General features: G+C 36.8%; 1 protein-coding gene across 2 annotated transcripts in view; it reads right to left on the bottom strand.

The window, feature by feature from the left end:
• Positions 1-18075, bottom strand: part of tbc1d12b (TBC1 domain family, member 12b) — a 98444-nt gene that overhangs the window by 38073 nt on the left and 42296 nt on the right. For both annotated transcript variants that reach the window (XR_011882708.1, XM_072239313.1), the window contains exon 2: positions 13552-13675. Coding sequence is in view for 1 of the 2 variants with exons in the window: in XM_072239313.1 (XP_072095414.1) it covers positions 13552-13675 (124 nt within the window). In the remaining variant the exon portion in view is untranslated. The remainder of the gene's footprint in view (positions 1-13551; positions 13676-18075) is intronic.

Genomic DNA, 18075 nt, shown 5'->3' with positions numbered 1-18075 from the left:
CACATGAACCAAATAATCAATGCATTCCTCTCTGAACTCAGTATCCTCCATGCTCTTCTCCTTGGTGAATATGATGAGCTGGTCTTGTTTAATGACTTGGTCTGCATTCACTGGCATTCACTTTGCACTCCTTTTGGTCTATAGGAGGACACGCTCACTACTATACTTATGGAACTTGGAATGTTCCTTGATCTTACTTGCCAAGGAAATATGTTCTCTCAATTTCCTTCTTACCTACTTTCCCCAGTCTTTACAGACACTTGGTTGATTGCAGTTGCCTATTTCTGTCAATGTTTTTTTTTCTGATCAAGACTTCTATAACATTTGTCACCCATGCCTTTCGTCCTTACCAGAACATGTCGTCCCCAAGCTCTTGCCGACTCTCTTATAAAAGCTGGCCACTAATCAGATGTTAGTTTGCTTACATGCAACTGCCCCCACCATACTTTTGCCAGGTTCTTCCATGCTATTTTGTGTTGGGCACATGGCCAAGTGGTTAAGGCATTCGTCTAGTTATCTCAAGGTCGCTAGTTCGAGCCTCAGCTGTGGCAGCTTGTTTGTGCCCTTGAGCAAGGCACTTAATCACACATTGCTCTAGTCTGTGCGAGGAGTGGCGCCCCACACAGACTTGCAATCTGCTCCTTGTAAATCATGAAAATGCCCGACGCAGGCCTCTCATGGTCTGAGTCGATGTTCCGTCCCCCTTCGTGCTACTTACATCAATGTTTCCCCAACCTTGGACTTAAAATTGTGGATAAGCTTCATCCATTTTCATAGCGACCATGAAACTTATAGAATCACAGTCATGGTTTCCAAAGTGTTCCCCAATCAAAACAACCACTACCTGCCCAGTTTAATTCCTAGGTTAAGGTCAAAAGCAGCCCCTTCTCTGATGGGGTCATCTACATACAGCCTCAAAAACTTCCTTAGACACACTTAACAAGTTCCACCTCTAAGTATCTTATACTAAGAGTCAATATTAGGAAAGTTAAGATTTCCCCAGCTTACAAACTTATTGCTTTTACAACTTACAGTGAATTGCTTACATATCTATTCATCTAATCTCCACTGACTAGTGAAAGGCCTTTATTATAACCCCAATAAAGTGATTATCACTCCATGATACCCCCTCTACATACTGCTCTCTCCAATCAACCCCTTCCCCCTGCACCTCTGAATGCCCTTGTCAAGTATATTAGTCTGCCTTGTCCTTTGCTTAACCATGTTTCCATGCAATATCAGCCTTTGATTTACATTTCATGAAAGCACCATCTGCTCAAGATCTTCAGTCAACCATCTATCTTCAATGTCATCTCTTGATATGACCCAGAGTACTTCAGAACAAGAAACCATTTTGTTAGTCATTGAGTTACATTTACCACCATTTAATTTCTAAAGTTGCTCCAGTTGTGCTACTTAACAAGTCATCTTCTGGATCTTGTTCATTTACAATCACATATCACTATGACAATTTTGGCTGCTTTGGGTCAGAAGCATTCCCATCTATATCTCCCCTATCCCCTGTACAAATGAAAACAGACTTGTTTTCTCTCTTCCCCATCCTGTAGAGTCTTCCATCTGAGCCAACAACTGTTTCCCTTTCCACAGATGTTTTCTGACATACTGTTTCCAGCATCCTCTGGGTTTTATCCTAGTCTCTCCCAATTTTTCCCAACTTGCTCAATGCAAAATTAATTGAATAGATCTTCCTACAAAGTCATCATATCTTTGTAAAGCACAGTGACCAAAACTGAATGCAATCCCAGCTGCAACCTTATAGGTGTTTCATAAAGGAATTATAACTTCCTTGCTTTTGTACCCCTGTGCCTTATGGTATCCAAAACCCACTTACATCTTTGACTTTCAATGATCCTTCTGAAGCCCCCTTTCATACTATATCGTCTTTAGTCATCCTTTCTACCAAGATGTATCAGATTTTTGTTTAGATCTGTTCAAAGAGGAGGACCGCCCCTGTCTGCAAATGGAGTAGCAGTATTTTTGTGCTGCTCTTAGTTTTCTTTCTCTCCCCCTAGTTTAAGCTTTGAATTTAAAATTTTTACTTGCTGATTCTTGAGGGGGAACAATATGTCTATGTCTACAAGAAGTGGGAAGAATTTACCTGAACCTAGTGATAAAGGTAATGGGAAAGGAAAGGTGCAAAAGGAAAGATCTGATGAAATGCCATCGTGGGCTGAAGATATCGTTGGGACACTGAATTCAATTAAGGATCAGAATGGATCAATTAAAGACCAACTGGAAAAGAATAGTAATGAAACGAAGTCATTTCTGGGAAAATTTAAAGACCTGGAAACTCAAGTTATTTCACATGAAGAGGAATTGAAGATAACTAAGCAAAAGTTGTCTGAAGCTACAACTCGTTTGGAAAGATATCAAAATAAGATTATAGACCTGGAAACTATGTCTCGACGAAAGAATATATGAATTGTTGGGCTGCAAGGAGCTGAAGATGCAGATTTAACGGCTTACTTTGGTAAGCTTTTCCACACTTTATTTCCTACCACTCTATCAAAGCCGCCTGCTATAGAAAGGGCACACAGGGCGTTATCTCGAAATTGAAGGATTCTAGTAAACCAAGATCTGTTCTGGTTTGCTTTCATCACTTTAAAATTAAAGATCAAATAATGTGACAGGCAAGAAAATGGAGAGTTTTTAGATTTATGGAATCTGAGCTCTGCTTTTACGAAGATTATCCAAGAGAGATAATGGAACAAAGATCAAAATTTGCCCTGGTAATGAAACAAGCATATGATAAAAAACTTTTTCCGCCTTTGAGGTACCCGACAAGAATTAAAGTTTTTCCTGCTAATTCTCCTCCTCGTAGGTTTTTTTGATCCAAAAGCTGCACTGGACTTTTTTTCAGGCTATACCCGCCGCTGTTACCAACACCGCTGTTGAATGATCTATCTGAAAGGCTGTTTGGCTATCTGTACATTATTCGCATTTTGGAAAGAAGATTTATGAAGGTCATTTGTATATTTCATTGAGAGACTAATTAAAGAAGACAAGGAGAGTTGTTCATTATTGCATATTGTTGGTTTTCCTTTGGAAAGATTTATGGCTTAAGTATCTCTGTCTAAATGATCTCTGAACATTCTACAACTGAGAGAAGAAGATAAGGGGATTTGTTCCTTTAATTTAATACTTGGTTTGTTTCTTTTTTTTAAAATCAGCTAATTGGTAGTTTTTTCCTACTAACAGGGCTTTAGATATATATTTTCCTGTTTTATTATAACATTTTATAATTGAATTTAAAGCTTTTTTAGGGAATTAATATTAAATTTAAAGATGGCACTAGTTTTTCTAAGAGATAACATTATTTTGGTTCTTTCTTGTTTATTAGTCGATGGATTGTAAATACTTTTTTTTTGCTGAGACTTTATTGTTTTTTTCACAAGGTCACTCTACTTTTTTACTAACTGGGGGGAGGGAAAGAAAACACAGACAGAGCAGTCAGTAGCTTTGAATTTTATTGTACAAACCCCATTTCCAGAAAAGTTGGGATATTTTCCAAAATGCAATAACAAAAATCTGTGATATGTTAATTCATGTGAACCTTTATTTAACTGACAAAAGTGCAAAGAAAAGATTTTCAATAGTTTTACTGACCAATTTAATTGTATTTTGTAGACATACACAAATTTAGAATTTGATGGCTGCAACACACTCAACAAAAGTTGGGACAGAATTAAAATAAGATTGAAAAGTGCACAGAATATTCAAGTAACACCGGTTTGGAAGACTCCACATTAAGCAGGCTAATTGGTAGCAGGTGAGGTATCATGACTGGGTATAAAAGTGGCGTCCATCAAAGGCTCAGTCTTTGCAAGCAAGGATGGGTCGCGGCTCACCCCTCTGTGCCAAATTCATGAGAGAATTGTTAGTCAGTTCAAAAGGAACATTTCTCAACGCAAGATTACAGAGAATTTAGGTCTTTCAACATCTACAGTACATAATATTGTGAAAAGATTCAGAGGAATCTCAGTGCATAAAGGGCAAGGTCGGAAACCACTGTTGAATGCGCGTGATCTTCGAGCCCTCAGGCGCCACTGCCTAAGAAGCCGTCATGGTACTGTGACAATTATAGCCGCCTGGGCTCGGGAGTACTTCGGAAAAACATTGTCACTCAACACAGTCCATCGCTGCTTCCAGAAATGCAACTTGAAACTGTATTATGCAAGGAGGAAGCCAAACATCAACTCTATGCAGAAACGCCGGTGAGTTCTCTGGGCCCGAGCTCATATCAGATGGACCAAAAGACTGTGAAACCGTGTGCTGTGGTCAGCTGAGTCCACATTTCAGCTAGTTTGCGGAATAAACGGGCGTCGAGTTCTCCGTGCCAAAGATGAGAACAACCATCCAGATTGTTATCAGCGAAAGGTGCAAAAGCCAGCATCTGTGATGGTATGGGGGTGCATCAGTGCCCACGACATGGGTGAGTAGCATGTATGTGAAGGTACCACTGACTCTGAGGCGTATATTAGGATTTTAGAGAGACATATGTTGCCATCAAGGCGACGTCTCTTCCTGGGATGTCCATGCTTACTTCAGCAGGACAATGCCAGACCACATTCTGCACGGGCTACAACAGCGTGGCTTTGTAGACACAGAGTGTGTGTGCTTGACTGACCTGCTGCCAGTCCAGTTCTATCTCCTATTGAAAATGGTGCATCATGAAGAGGAGAATCAGATATCGGAGACCACCGACTGTTGAGCAGCTGAAGTCTTACATCAAGCAAGAATGGACAAAATTTTCAATTGCAAATCTACTACAATTAGTATCCTCAGTTCCGAAACAATTAAAAAGTGTTATTAAAAGGAAAGGTGATCTAACACAATGGTAAACATGCCTCTGTCCCAACTTTTGTTGAGTGTGTTGCAGCCATCAAATTCTAAATTTGTGTATGTTTACAAAATACAATTAAGTTGGTCAGTAACACTATTGAAATTCTTTTCTTTGTACTTTTGTCAGTTAAATAAAGGTTCACGTGAATTAACATATCACAGATTTTTGTTTTTATTGCATTTTGGAAAATATCCCAACTTTTATGGAAATGGGGTTTGTAGATCGCTTGCCTTTTTCGGGCTTCCAGGTGTGGGTGGATGGGTTTAGAGTTAAGAGTTTTTTCCCATTGTGTGGTTCTGGAGCATGCGTGTTTTTTTATCTGGTTGTATTCTTCATCACCGCCATTTTTGATCATCCCGTATTGGTATGTGCTCTGTGCATGTATAAAGTAAAATAAAATTATAGTATGGTATTTAAACAGATTAATATAATAAGTTGGAATGTACGTGGTTGGAATCATCCTATTAAACGAAAAAAGACTTTTAAAATTATTAACCGATTCCAGCCTGATATAATTTTTGCTCAAGAGACACATATCAGGGCGGGAGATCAAAATAGATTTTTTAGATGGTGGAATGGTTTGCAATTCCACTCTACTTCTCAGAGTAAAACAAAAGGCGTGCCTATTTTTATTAAACCTAATATACCTATTCAAGAGGATATTGAATCAGATCTAATGGTAGATTTTTAATTGTTAAAGGAACAATCTGTAACGGAAAAGCTGTTTTGGTTAATTTGTATGGTCCTAACTTAGATGATCCTTCTTTTTTTAAAAAGGTATTTGCTTTACTGCCTGATTTAAATGAATATATACTGATAATGGGTGGGGATTTTAATTGCTGCTTAAATCCTATGATTGATAAGAGCTCAACCAATCAGCGACTTCCAAATTGATCTGCGTCATTTATTAATTCCTTTTTGATTGATTTTGGGTTGATTGATTTGTGGAGGAATCTCCATCCCGATAATAGAGAATATTCTTTCTTCTCACATGTTTATAAAAAAATATTCGATCTTCTTCCTAGTGTTAGAACTTGCGAATATGATGCTATTGCTATATCTGATCATGCGCCTTTGAGTTTGTCTTTTGAATTTGATGATGTCATTCTTGCCCGCCCACCTTGGCGCATATCTCAGACATTATTGCAAAACTCAAATTTGTCAGTTTCATTGAAACCCAGATAAAATAATTTTTTCTTTTTAATGATATAGGGGGTATGTTTAAATTAGTTATATGGGATACATTTAAAGCATTTTTATGTGGTCAGATTATTTCTTATTCAGCTAAGCTTAAAAAACAAACTAAAGCAGAATTAGATAGAATTTCAAAACAAATTAAAGATTTAGATAATATCTATGCAATTTCCCACAATACTGATTTATTTAAACAAAGGGTGGAACTTCAATCACAATATAACCTGTTATTAACTCATCCCATTGAAGGATATTTATTTGCTTAAATTAAAGAGCCAATTTTATATGTTTGGAGATAAAAATAATAAACTGCTTGCATCTCAATTAAAAATGGCTGCAGCCACAAGGCAAATCATGAAAATTCGTAGGAAAGATGGTACCTTAGCTCAGGAATATGAAGAAAATTAATAAGATTTTTCAAGATTTTTATGCTGAGCTTTATAAATCTCAATGTCCGTTAGGTTCCTCTGAAATGAATGCTTTTTTATGAAAGATTGTTTTTCCTAAAATCTCGGGTGAAGATCAAAAAACTCTTGATGCTCAAATCACTGAAGCTGAAATTCATAAAGCTATTTTTTCAATGCAATCTAGTAAGTCCCCGGGACTTGATGGCTATCCTGTAGAATTTCATAAAAAATTTGGAAAGTTGCTTTCTCCCTATATGTTGGAAATGTTTAAGGATTCTTTTGTGAAAGGTGACTTACCCTCTACTTTTTATGAGGATTCTATTTCTTTAATTCTTAAAAAAGATAAAGAACCTACTGACTGTGCTTCATATAGACCTAATTCATTACTGAATGTCGATGTTAAGATTTTGTCAAAGATAATGGCCAATCGGTTGGAGAATATTTTGGGTAAAATTATTTTTAAAGATCAAACAGGCTTTATAAAGAGTTGCTATTCTTTTTCAAATGTTCGGAGATTATTTAACATTATATATTCGTCCTCTTTTAAAACTCCACAATGTGTTGTATCTTTGGATGCTGAAAAAGCGTTCGACCGAGTCAAATGGAAATATTTATTCAATGTTTTAGAGAAATTTGGCTTTGGTGCTAATTTTAATAATTGGATTAAAATGATAATATAAAGCCCCTATTGCTACTGTTGTCACTAACAATTGTAGGTCTCCTTTTTTTCCATTTTTCACGGGGGACAAGGCAAGGCTGTCCATTAAGTCCTTTGTTGTTTAATTTAATATTAGAACCCCTTGCTATTGCTATTCGTGAGGCTAAAAATATCCATGGGATTTTTGTGAATGAGACCACGCATAAGATCTCTCTTTACACTGATGATTTATTGGTTTATATATCTAACCCTGATGAATCCATTCCTGCCTTGCTAAAATTATTTAATAAATTTGTAAGTTTTTCAGGATATAAAATCAATTTTAGTAAAAGTGAATTGTTTCCTTTAAATGATTCTGTCTCTATATATAACACTCCTTTTAAAGTTACAGACTCTTTTAGATATCTAGGTATTATAATTACTAAAATATATAAGGATCTTTATAAAGCTAATTTTTTCCCCTTAGTAGACTCTATAAAGTATTTATTTAGTAGATGGAGTCCACTTACATTTTCACTTGTTGGTCATATTCATATAGTTAAAATAATGATTTTACCAAAATTTTTATATTTATTTCAGAATATTCCTGCTTTTTTGACTAGGAAGTTTTTTGATCGGATTGATTCTATTGTTTTATCTTTTATTTGGAATAATAAAAGACTAAGAATTAGTAAATGTCACTTACAAAAATTGAAAAAGGATGGAGGTCTTGCTTTGCCTAATCTAAGAATGTATTATTGGGCTGTTAATGTGCGATACATGTCTTTTTGGTTATACTGGGTTGATAAGAGTGATTGGCCAATTTGGGTAGACCTGGAACTGAAAGTTGTAAAACAGTTTTATTTAACCTTGTTATTGGGAGCTCCTTTACCTATGCAATTAGTTAAAGTTGTTAATTTAAACCTATATCCTGTGATTAAGTATTCTTTACAAATTTGGCTCCAGTTCCGCAATTCTTTTAATCTTAAAAAATTTAAACTTTGTAGTTTAATTTACTGAAATTACTTTTTTAAGCCTTCTTTGAGTGATCCAATTTTTTTACTTTGGAAAAATAAAGGTATTAATTCTTTTTTGGATTTATTTGAAGAAGATAGATTGATGTCTTTTGAACAATTAATTGATAAATATTCTCTTTCATACTCACACTTTCTGCAACATCTTCAAGTTAGACATTTTTTACAAAAATATTTAAGTAATTTTCCTTACATATTGGAGGCTGACCTGTTAGATACTATTATGAGTATGAATCCTACGATCAAGGGTTCTATCGGAAGAATTTATAATTTATTATTACAATGGGATAAGCGTCCCTAATCTAAGATTAAACAGGATTGGGAAAAGGAACTTAATTTGACTTTTATGACGAAGGATTGGATGCAGATATTGAAGTTGGTTAACTCTTCTTCAATTTGTGCTAGCCATTCATTGATTCAATTTAAAACTGTACATCGTTATCATTTGACAAAGGAGAGACTTTCTAAAATCTTTCCTAATGTTGATAGTCATTGTGACAGATGTAAAACTGAGATAGCTACACTGACACATATGTTTTGGTCTTGTTCTATATTGGAACAGTTCTGGAAGTCGGTTTTTTCAACAATTTCTAAAGCACTTAAAATTACTTTACAACCTAAGAAATTAATTGTGTTTTTTGGAATAATTTCTCAAAATATTCACGGTATTTCTGTGTTTGACCAACGTGTCATTGCATTTGTTACATTGATAGCTAGGAGGGCCATTTTGTTGAAGTGGAAGGATACATTAGCTCCCACTTTGTCACAATGGTTCTCTCAAGTGATGCTATGTCTTAGTTTGGAGAAAATTAGAAGTTGAAACTTTGAACCTTTATTTGATTTTGAGAAAAGATGGGGCTGATTTGCTCGTTATTATCATTTGAGTTAATTGATATAATTTTTCCACGATCTAATTGTAAATTTTTTAGCATATCTTGTTTTCTTGCTGGCGGTTTGATGTTTATTTTTAGAAGCTTTTTGTATGACGCATGACTCCGGGGTTGTACACCTAATGGGTTTTTTTTTTCTCACTTTTCTGCATAGTAGGTTTTTTTTTGTTATCACAAAATTTTTTTTCAATCTTTAAGATGATGTCTTTTTTGAGACATTGTAAGTGTTGTTACTTCAATGTACTCACGTTATTTTTCCTGTATAATATAACAATAAAAAGATTTGAAAAGAAAGAAAGATCTGTTCAAAGGGGAATCAACTGGGGAATAAACTTCCCCTAATTGGGTACTACACACTAAAAAGGTATTATTTATAATTTTGTCATATGAGGATCTTTAGAGAAGAGTGGCAATAACATGTTAGGATCCTTCATTAGCAGAGTGTTAACTTGTGGAATTCTCTACCACAGAATGCCGTGGAGTTCAAGTTAGTGAACATATTTAAAATGGAGACTGATTACAGAAACAAACTGCATCAAGGGTTATAGGAAAATACTAGGAATATAATAGTGAGATAAAGGATCAGCCACAACTGCCTCAAACGGTAAGGGAGGCATTACGGGATGAATAGTGCACTCCATTACGTATTTTCTATGATTTTTAATTTAATAGAAAATCACCTCCCTCACTGTTCATTTGGTCACAGGTCATCCAATATTTTTCTAATAATTGCACAACAAAATAAAACTCATTCTTTCTCAGTATAATAGTTAGAAGTCTGGCATTAATTTTAGTCACTATTAATAACTGTAAGACAATTGACTATTGTATAAAGGGAATGCCCAGGTTCTTCTTACTAAATGCGATTGCACTTCATTGACATTTTAAAAGTGGTTAAAATATGAAACAACACACATCAAAGTTGCTGGTGAAAGCAGCAGGCCAGGCAGCATCTTTAGGAAGAGGTACAGTCGACGTTTCAGGCCGAGACCCTTTGTCAGGACTAACTGAAGGAAGAGTGAGTAAGGGATTTGAAAGTTGGAGGGGGAGGGGGAGATCCAAAATGATAGGAGAAGACAGGAGGGGGAGGGATGGAGCCAAGAGCTAAACAGGTGATTGGCAAAAGAGATACGAGAGGATCATGGGACAGGAGGTCCGGGGAGAAAGACAAGGAGCGGGGAACCCAGAGGATTCCGTTCACCAGCAACTTCGATGTGTGTTGCTTGAATTTCCAGCATCTGCAGAATTCCTGTTGTTTGCGTAAAGTATGAAACAACTTAGTTTTTCAGCTTTCCAACATAATGCCATATTCAACTAATAAAATAATTTTAATTCAAGTAACTGAAATACTATATGGGCAAAGATATTTGAAACATTGTCTGTTTTAACTTTCAGTTATCCTTCCCAAGGCAACAAATAAGCATCCATTCTAAATTAAAGTATCATTTACTATTCTGCCACTTGACACTCTAGACTGGATTCTAGAAGATCAGTATACAGAAGTCTCACTGTAGAATGGTAATTTTGAATGCAGGAGTACATTACAACAATAGAAGATAGATAAGCTTACTTTCAACAATAGAATCAAAAGAAAGCATGAGACAACTTCTGGCAACAATAGTGGAATTTTCCATCTTGTTAACTTCCAAAGAAAATGTCACTAACTACATTTTCCGCCTGATGCCTTAAATTACTGCAGCCAAGAAGCCAAAAACAGAAACTATCGAATTCTGCAAGTACAGCAGTGGAAACTGGTAAAATTGGCTGTAGATTATAAACTATTGTACTATAAATTGTTAATTTTTCGATTGAAAGTAGAACAAGATTATTGTGTCACTAAGAGCAGATGCAGGCTAGGATCCAGGCGTACAGTATTAATAGTGATTGTGTAGGTATAGATAATATGCTCAAACACAATGGAGTATTACTAAATCTATATCAAAAAGAGAAATATTTCAAATGCAGATGAAGGAAGGATCACTATCAGATTTTTAAAAATCTTCAACAAATCAGACTGAAGGGAAGCAAAAGTATTCAAACGCCTCTCATATTGAAAAAAAATCAATAATGACATTTGCTTTAAGATTCAGTTTACAACCAGCACATGCATTTTTACACTGGCAGCTAAATTTTCAGATCAACTCCACTGTACATAGATATGAAGTAATTAGTCAAAAAACAATTTTGGCTTTAACCATTGATCATTTACACTGATGATGCTCTAACCCAAATCCCAAAAGGCAAAAGCTTTGTTTATCCATTTCAACAGTATTCCAGTTCACTTTAACAAAACAAAATATAAAGAATCAGAACATTTCTGAAAGAATGTTTATATCTATATAATTCAATATCATATAAAATAATCCATCCCCTGAAATTAGGCATTTTCTATACCACCGTGGAATAAAAATGTCCTAAACTACTACTTTCTTGGCCTGTGCGATTTATTATTCAATTCAGGTCCATTCACTGAAAAAAGTGTAACCGGCAAGAATGGCACAGAGATTAATTAAATCACTAATCAGAAATAATAGATCAACTTTGCTTGGGGAGAACCGACAAGACTTTGCGACCATATTAAGTACACTTTGTGGTATTATTCATCAAATAGGCATTCATTCCAAAAGTGATTTAACAAACTTAATCAACATTTTAGAATTTAATTTTTCTTAATCTAAAAATGAGCAAAAATGCATAGGGACATCCATTTAGTTTTATGTTAAGCAGGTCATTTATCCTGCCATCAACTTCTGAACATAATTCTATGTTCTGACTACAACACAAGTAACAATATTTTCTTACCACAACTCAAAACTAATTTTCCTCAGGGGTGCCTTCATATATTAAAATTTGCATTTATACAGTTACTTTTGCTTCTCTGCAGAAATTTGCAAATCTCTGTAGCTGATATGTCAGCTTCAGATTCACATTACAGAAAATAACATTAGCTTTATTGATGTTCTCGTGTTTAATCTTAAGTTATGGTTTTTTTTCAGGGAAGTTTCAAGTTTATTCTTTACTGATGTAGAAATTGAGTGAAAATTCGGCATAGAATTGCATACAAAATAGGATTCAATATTATAAGAATGATTTTCAGAGTTTGAATATAGATGTCTTGTTGACCTAGATAAATTAAGGATGATCTTCTCCATAAATATGGAGGAGCAAGCAAATCAGAACAAGGGAGTGAGAGAGCAGAGGGAGAGAGAGGAAGAAAGAACAGATGCAGGAAGAAAGGAAATTAGAGGCAATAGGAGGAAATACAGGCATGAGAAGCATTCATGGACAATGTAAGTGGGCATTGCAAATGAAGACCAGTTATTCAGTGATCTGCCTCAAATATATACATGAAACAATATTAATCAGGCTTTCAGTTTGAAGAACATAGTTCAAATTCTGCTTGTTGATGCAGATATTGTTACCAATGCAAAATTTGTCCATTCATAAAGCATTTTTAATATCTTTTCCATGGAATCCTAAACTATCTGGCAGCCAATAAGATGTTTCTTAAGTACATTCGTATGTAGAAAATACAAACAAAAATCACCAAGTACAGTTTAGACAGTTTAGAGTTTAGACCGTCATAGCCAACACTCCTCACAATTCAGACAATGCATAATATCTTCACATGGTCTATTTAGACAATGCAAATTGCCATCGTTCCCCAGTATTGACAATGAACAACTCTATGTTCATTCTTTAACTGCCCACAGCTTTTACACTACCTAGCATTAAGGCCTGTTGCAGTCAATGTTAAGGTTTAATAGTCACAACAATCAACCGAGTTATGCTTGCCACTGTCCAGAAAAAAAAACAATAATATGACAATCAGAGTTGTCCCCACCTACCCTAGGAACCATCGCTATCTAGTTCTGTGTACTAATCCTTTAAATGAAGCATATATCTGCTGTTAATAAATTTTACCTTTTGGCATTCTATTCCAAGGTCTGTTTAGGGGGAAAAAAAATGTGGATGGAGGAAAAGATTCAAGGATGTCCTTAAAACCTCATTGACTATACACATTTTCACTGACCCTTGGAGTTTCTCTTCCATGAATGCTTAAAATTACACTTTCACAATAACCAACTTTCCAAAATGAGTAGAACTAACATATGAATGCCAAAGCAACATATCTATCTCAACTTCGAGTAATCAAATAAAACAAATATTAATAAAACATTAATAACCTTCACAACATTCAACATGCCAGGCCTAACAAAGGCTTTTCACTCAAAAACTTAAATCTGCATCTCTTCCCATTGATGGGGACTTAGTGATTATCTCTAGCATTATTGAAATTTTGTACTGTACATTCGTAACAATTTCTCTTTATCCTCACTACTCTCATCACTACAGTGCTCGATCACAATCAGGCTGTTTGCAACAAAAGAATACTGCCACAAGCTAAAATTAAATAATCAAAATGGATGCTGCTAATAAGTTATGCAATAAAATCTTTTTCAATCTACAAACAGATTTGGTAAAGCACATTTGATATCTTTAGCATTTTATTTTAAAAGTATACCTGCTGTATCGTTTTGGCATCTTTCTGTGAATTTTCTCTTGGAGGGATCTTCCCAAATAATTTCCAGCCAGGAGCACTAAAGGTGGAAGGAATGGGTTCCTTCGTTTTCTTATTAAAAAAGTTCCTGAAAAAGAACGAAGAAATATTCATGATTGATTTCAGCCTACCCAAACTTACAAAAATTGCCTTAAAATTGCAAATAATTTCAGATTCACTAATTCTATGTTCTTAAACAGAAAGTAGAACAAATGTTTTCTGTACCACAGCTTTAGTAGTATAGAAGAAACTTTATATCATTGAGTTGCATTTTACAAGAGAAAGCAAGCAACTCTGAACTTGCCACAGTTCCTGTCACTGATATCTAAAATCCAGTGGCAAAATATGAAGTTGTGTGAATCCCCAGCATAGCCCTGAAGAGACAAGAATGCAGATAGAGGTGTCCCCCGCTTTTCCAACGCTCGCTTTATGAAACCTCACTGTTACGAAAGACCTACATTAGTTACCTGTTTTCGCTAACAGAAGGTGTTTTCACTGTTACGAAAAAAGGTAGCGCACGAAAAAAAGCAGCGCACGCCCCGAGCAGCCGCTCCTCCCTCGGATTCAGAACTGCATTCTAGCCAGCAATGCTTAAACACATGCCTGTGAGCATCCGTTTGCACGATGAGTTCTAAGTTATTGGAAAAGCCTAAAAGAGCTCATAAAGGTGTTAAAATTAGCCTAAAACTAGACATAATTAAGCATTTCGATCGTGGTGAACGAAGCAAGTACGAAGTGAGTTTGGCATGTGGAAGTTGACGAAGATGATGTTGAAGAGGTTTTGGCATCCCATGACCAAGAACTGATAGATGAAGAGCTGATGCAACTGGAAGAGGAAAGGATAACAATCGAAACTGAATGCAGTAGTGAATGGACCGAACGTGAAGTCGTCCAGGAACTGAACGTGAAGCATTTTCGCTTCAATGGTTGCAGAAAAGTACGACTTTAATTTTGAAAGGGTACGTCCGTTTAGGACATATTTGCAAGATGGTTTGAGTGCTTACAAGGAACTGTACGATAGAAAAATGCGTAAGGCTGAGCAGTCAAGAAAGCCTTCCACACTAGCCACAGCAGACGACAAACCTTGACCTCGCGGCAGGCAGACATAGAAGAAGATGATCTGCCTGCCCTGATGGAAACAGACGACGATGAGATGACACCTGATTGCCGCGGAGAATGCAGCCATAGCCGGGAGGCACCCAGCACATCTTTAAGAAAAAAAGCTGAAATAAACAAGCTAATTAATTAGGTGCCGCCTGGCACTTAAGTGTCGGCCCAGATCAGAGGCGATTCCCGATTGCGTTGCCTCTGATCTGGGCCGACATTTACGTGCCAGGCGGCACCTAATTAATTAGCTTGTTTATTTCGGCTTCTTTCTTAAAGATGTGCTGGGTGCGTCCTGGCTATCGCTGTACCTCTGCATTCTTCGCGGATCAGTATCGGTCGGCGGCCTGAAGGGTGGGGACCACTGCACCACCCCAATCTCCGACGATTCAGCCTAACACACCATCATCAGTGTGCTTGGTGCTGTCTTCCCCGTTCCAGTAAGTGATACTACACTGTACATACATTATTTCTACTTTATATAGACTGTGTATTTTTATGCGTTATTTGGTATGATTTGGCAGCTTCATAGCTTAAAGGTTACTGGAGAGTGTTTCCAGAGACAGTGCTTCCGTGAGATTTTCAGCCGAGAATGCTTGCGCCGTGTTTCTGCCGAGAGTGCTTGAGTGAGATGTTCACTACAGAGAACAGTGCAGGCAATGATTGTAGAGAAGTATTTCTACTTTACATAGGCTGTGTATTTATCATATCATTCCTGCTTTTACTACATGTTCCTGTTTTTGTAGGTTTTATGTGTTATTTGGCATGATTTGGTAGGTTATTTTTGGGTCTGCGAACGTTCACAAATTTTTCCTATATAAATAAATGGTAACTGCTTTTTCGCTTTACGACATTTCAGCTTACGAACCGTTTCATAGGAATGCTCTACCTTCAGATGGCGGGGGAAACCTGTACTGGGAATATGGTGCAACGTACAAAATGCTGGAGAAACTCAGCTGATCAGGCAGATCTATGGAGGGAAATGGACAGTGAACATTTTGGGTCAAGATCCTTCATCTGGACTGTCCATTTCGGGTCAACTCCCTCCTCGGGACCTAATGAAGGGCTTCGATCGGAACCGCTGACTGTCCATTTCAATCTCTCTTTAAAGGACAGCAATATGTGCAGAGTCTTTGTTAATGTGGATACAAATAGCATTTAAGTTTACCAAAAAAATTACCCCCTAAGACAGATCATTTGCAACTCAGTTTAGAGAATATTGCAAAATTTTGGGAAAACCAGTGAGGGAACTCTGTAAACAAATACTGTTTTCCTGAACAAGGAGATCAAGGAAATCACTGGCATCCAGCAATAATTTTATTAAACTGCCCCCTAAAAAAAAATCACATTACAAAAATTAATCTCCGATAGCTCACCCGACAGAATTTTTAATTTAGCGCTCCTCAACACAAGTAAAATTGACGCATGCTCATGAGTAAGGTCCAAAAAAGAAACATTAAATAGACTTAAAAACTCCAATATGCATCACATTTTAAAAATTTCGCACAATTACAAGGTACTACAAATATTTTAAGGTCCAGAGTTGTGCTAAATTGTAATTTTGGATCACGATATCACTAAAATCAAAGATGTCATATGACTAAGCCCAGGATTTTCAGGATATTAACTAGCTCTGTTATAAAACAAGTCATTTAAATTTATATCAAATTTAGTTATTTCTTTGTCTGAATCAAGTGCTAGCTGAATCACCAAAGTCAACTTTGCTTTATGTTACGTAGGTTTGAAAATCCTGAAGCAGCTCTCAGTCAGCTTCAGAATGGAAACATTTGATTTATGATGGTTTTAAAATTCTATAAAGATTAAAGACTGGCTTTTTGTCATATGTATATTGAAACACAGTGTTGGAACAATGACCAGCAGTCTGAGAATGTGCTGGGTGCAGTGCACAAGTGTCACCATGCTACTGGCACCAAGCATACAATTTACTAACCCCTATGTCTTTGGAAAGTGGAAGTAAAGCGGAGCACCTGGAGGAAACCCATACAGTCACCGGGAGAATGTAAAAGCCATTACAGAGAGCAGCGGGAATTGAACCCCAATCACTGGTGCTGTAAAACGCTACACTAGCTTCTTACACTACCGTGCCGTACCATGATGCGGTTGATCAGCTGTTGTAATACCCACTGATGGGGAAGTTGGCAGGGCACAAGTGATTAAAAAGCTAAATGCAGACAGGTATTAGAGTTGCACTCTGAGCAAATTCATCATGGATTGTAAAAACAGAAACTGGAGACAAATGTAACATCCTTCACTTCCATAAGACACAGGAGCAGAATTAGGCCATTTGGCCAATCGAGTCCACTCCGCCATTCACTCATGGCTGATCCTTCTTCCTCCACCCCCTCAGCCCCACTCCCCAGCCTTCTCTCCGTAACCACTGATGCAGTGTCTGATCAAGAACCCATTAAGCTCTGCCTTAAATATACTCAGGGACCTGGCCTCCACAGCTGCCTGTGGTAATAAATTCCACAAATTCACCACCCTCTGGCTAAAGAAATTGCTCCACAGCTGTGTTTTAAATGGACACCCCTCTATCCAGAGGCTGTGCCCTATTGTCCTAGACTCCCCAACCATAGAAAACATCCTTTCCAGATCATCTACTCTGGCTCGGCCTTTCAACATTCAAAAGGTTTCAAAGAAATTTCTCTTCATCCTTCTAAATTCCAATGAGTTATACAGAGCTATCAAACGTTCCTTGTATGATAACCCTTTCATTCTTGTGAACCTCCTCTGAACCCTCTCCGATGCCAGCATATCTTTTCTTAGATGAGGAGCTCAAAATTGTTCACAAATGTTTAAAGTGAGGCCTCACCAATGCCTTATAAAGCCTCAATATCACATCCCTGCTCTTGTATTCTGGAACACTTGAAATGAATGCTAACATTACATTTGCGTTCCTCACCAACAACTCTACCTGCAAGTCAACCTTTAGGATGTTCCACACAAGGACACCCAAGTCCCTCTGCATCTCAGGTTTTTGGATTTTCTCCCCATTTAGAAAATAGTCTGCACACTTTTTTCTACTACCAAAGTGCATGACCATGCGTTTTCCAAGCCATCTAATCCATCATTTAAATCATTGATGTACAGCATAAAAAGAAGTGACCCAACACCAACACCTGCGGAAGCCCACTAGTCACTGGCAGCCAACCAGAAAAGGATCCTTTTATTCCCACTCGCTGCCTTCTTCCAATCAGCCAATGCTCTAACCATGCCAGTAACTTTCCTGTAATACCATGGACTCTTAACTTGGTAAGCAGCCTCATGAGTGGCACCTTGTCAAAGGCCTTCTGAAAATCCAAATATTCAACATTCCCCTTATCTATCCTACTTGTAATCTCCTCAAAGAATTCCAACAGATTC

Source organism: Mobula birostris, chromosome 21, assembly GCF_030028105.1.
Source record: "Mobula birostris isolate sMobBir1 chromosome 21, sMobBir1.hap1, whole genome shotgun sequence".
Classification (NCBI taxonomy): Eukaryota; Metazoa; Chordata; class Chondrichthyes; order Myliobatiformes; family Myliobatidae; genus Mobula; species Mobula birostris.
Note: the sequence above shows the minus strand (reverse complement) of the source record. Positions and strands in the feature narration are given on the sequence as shown.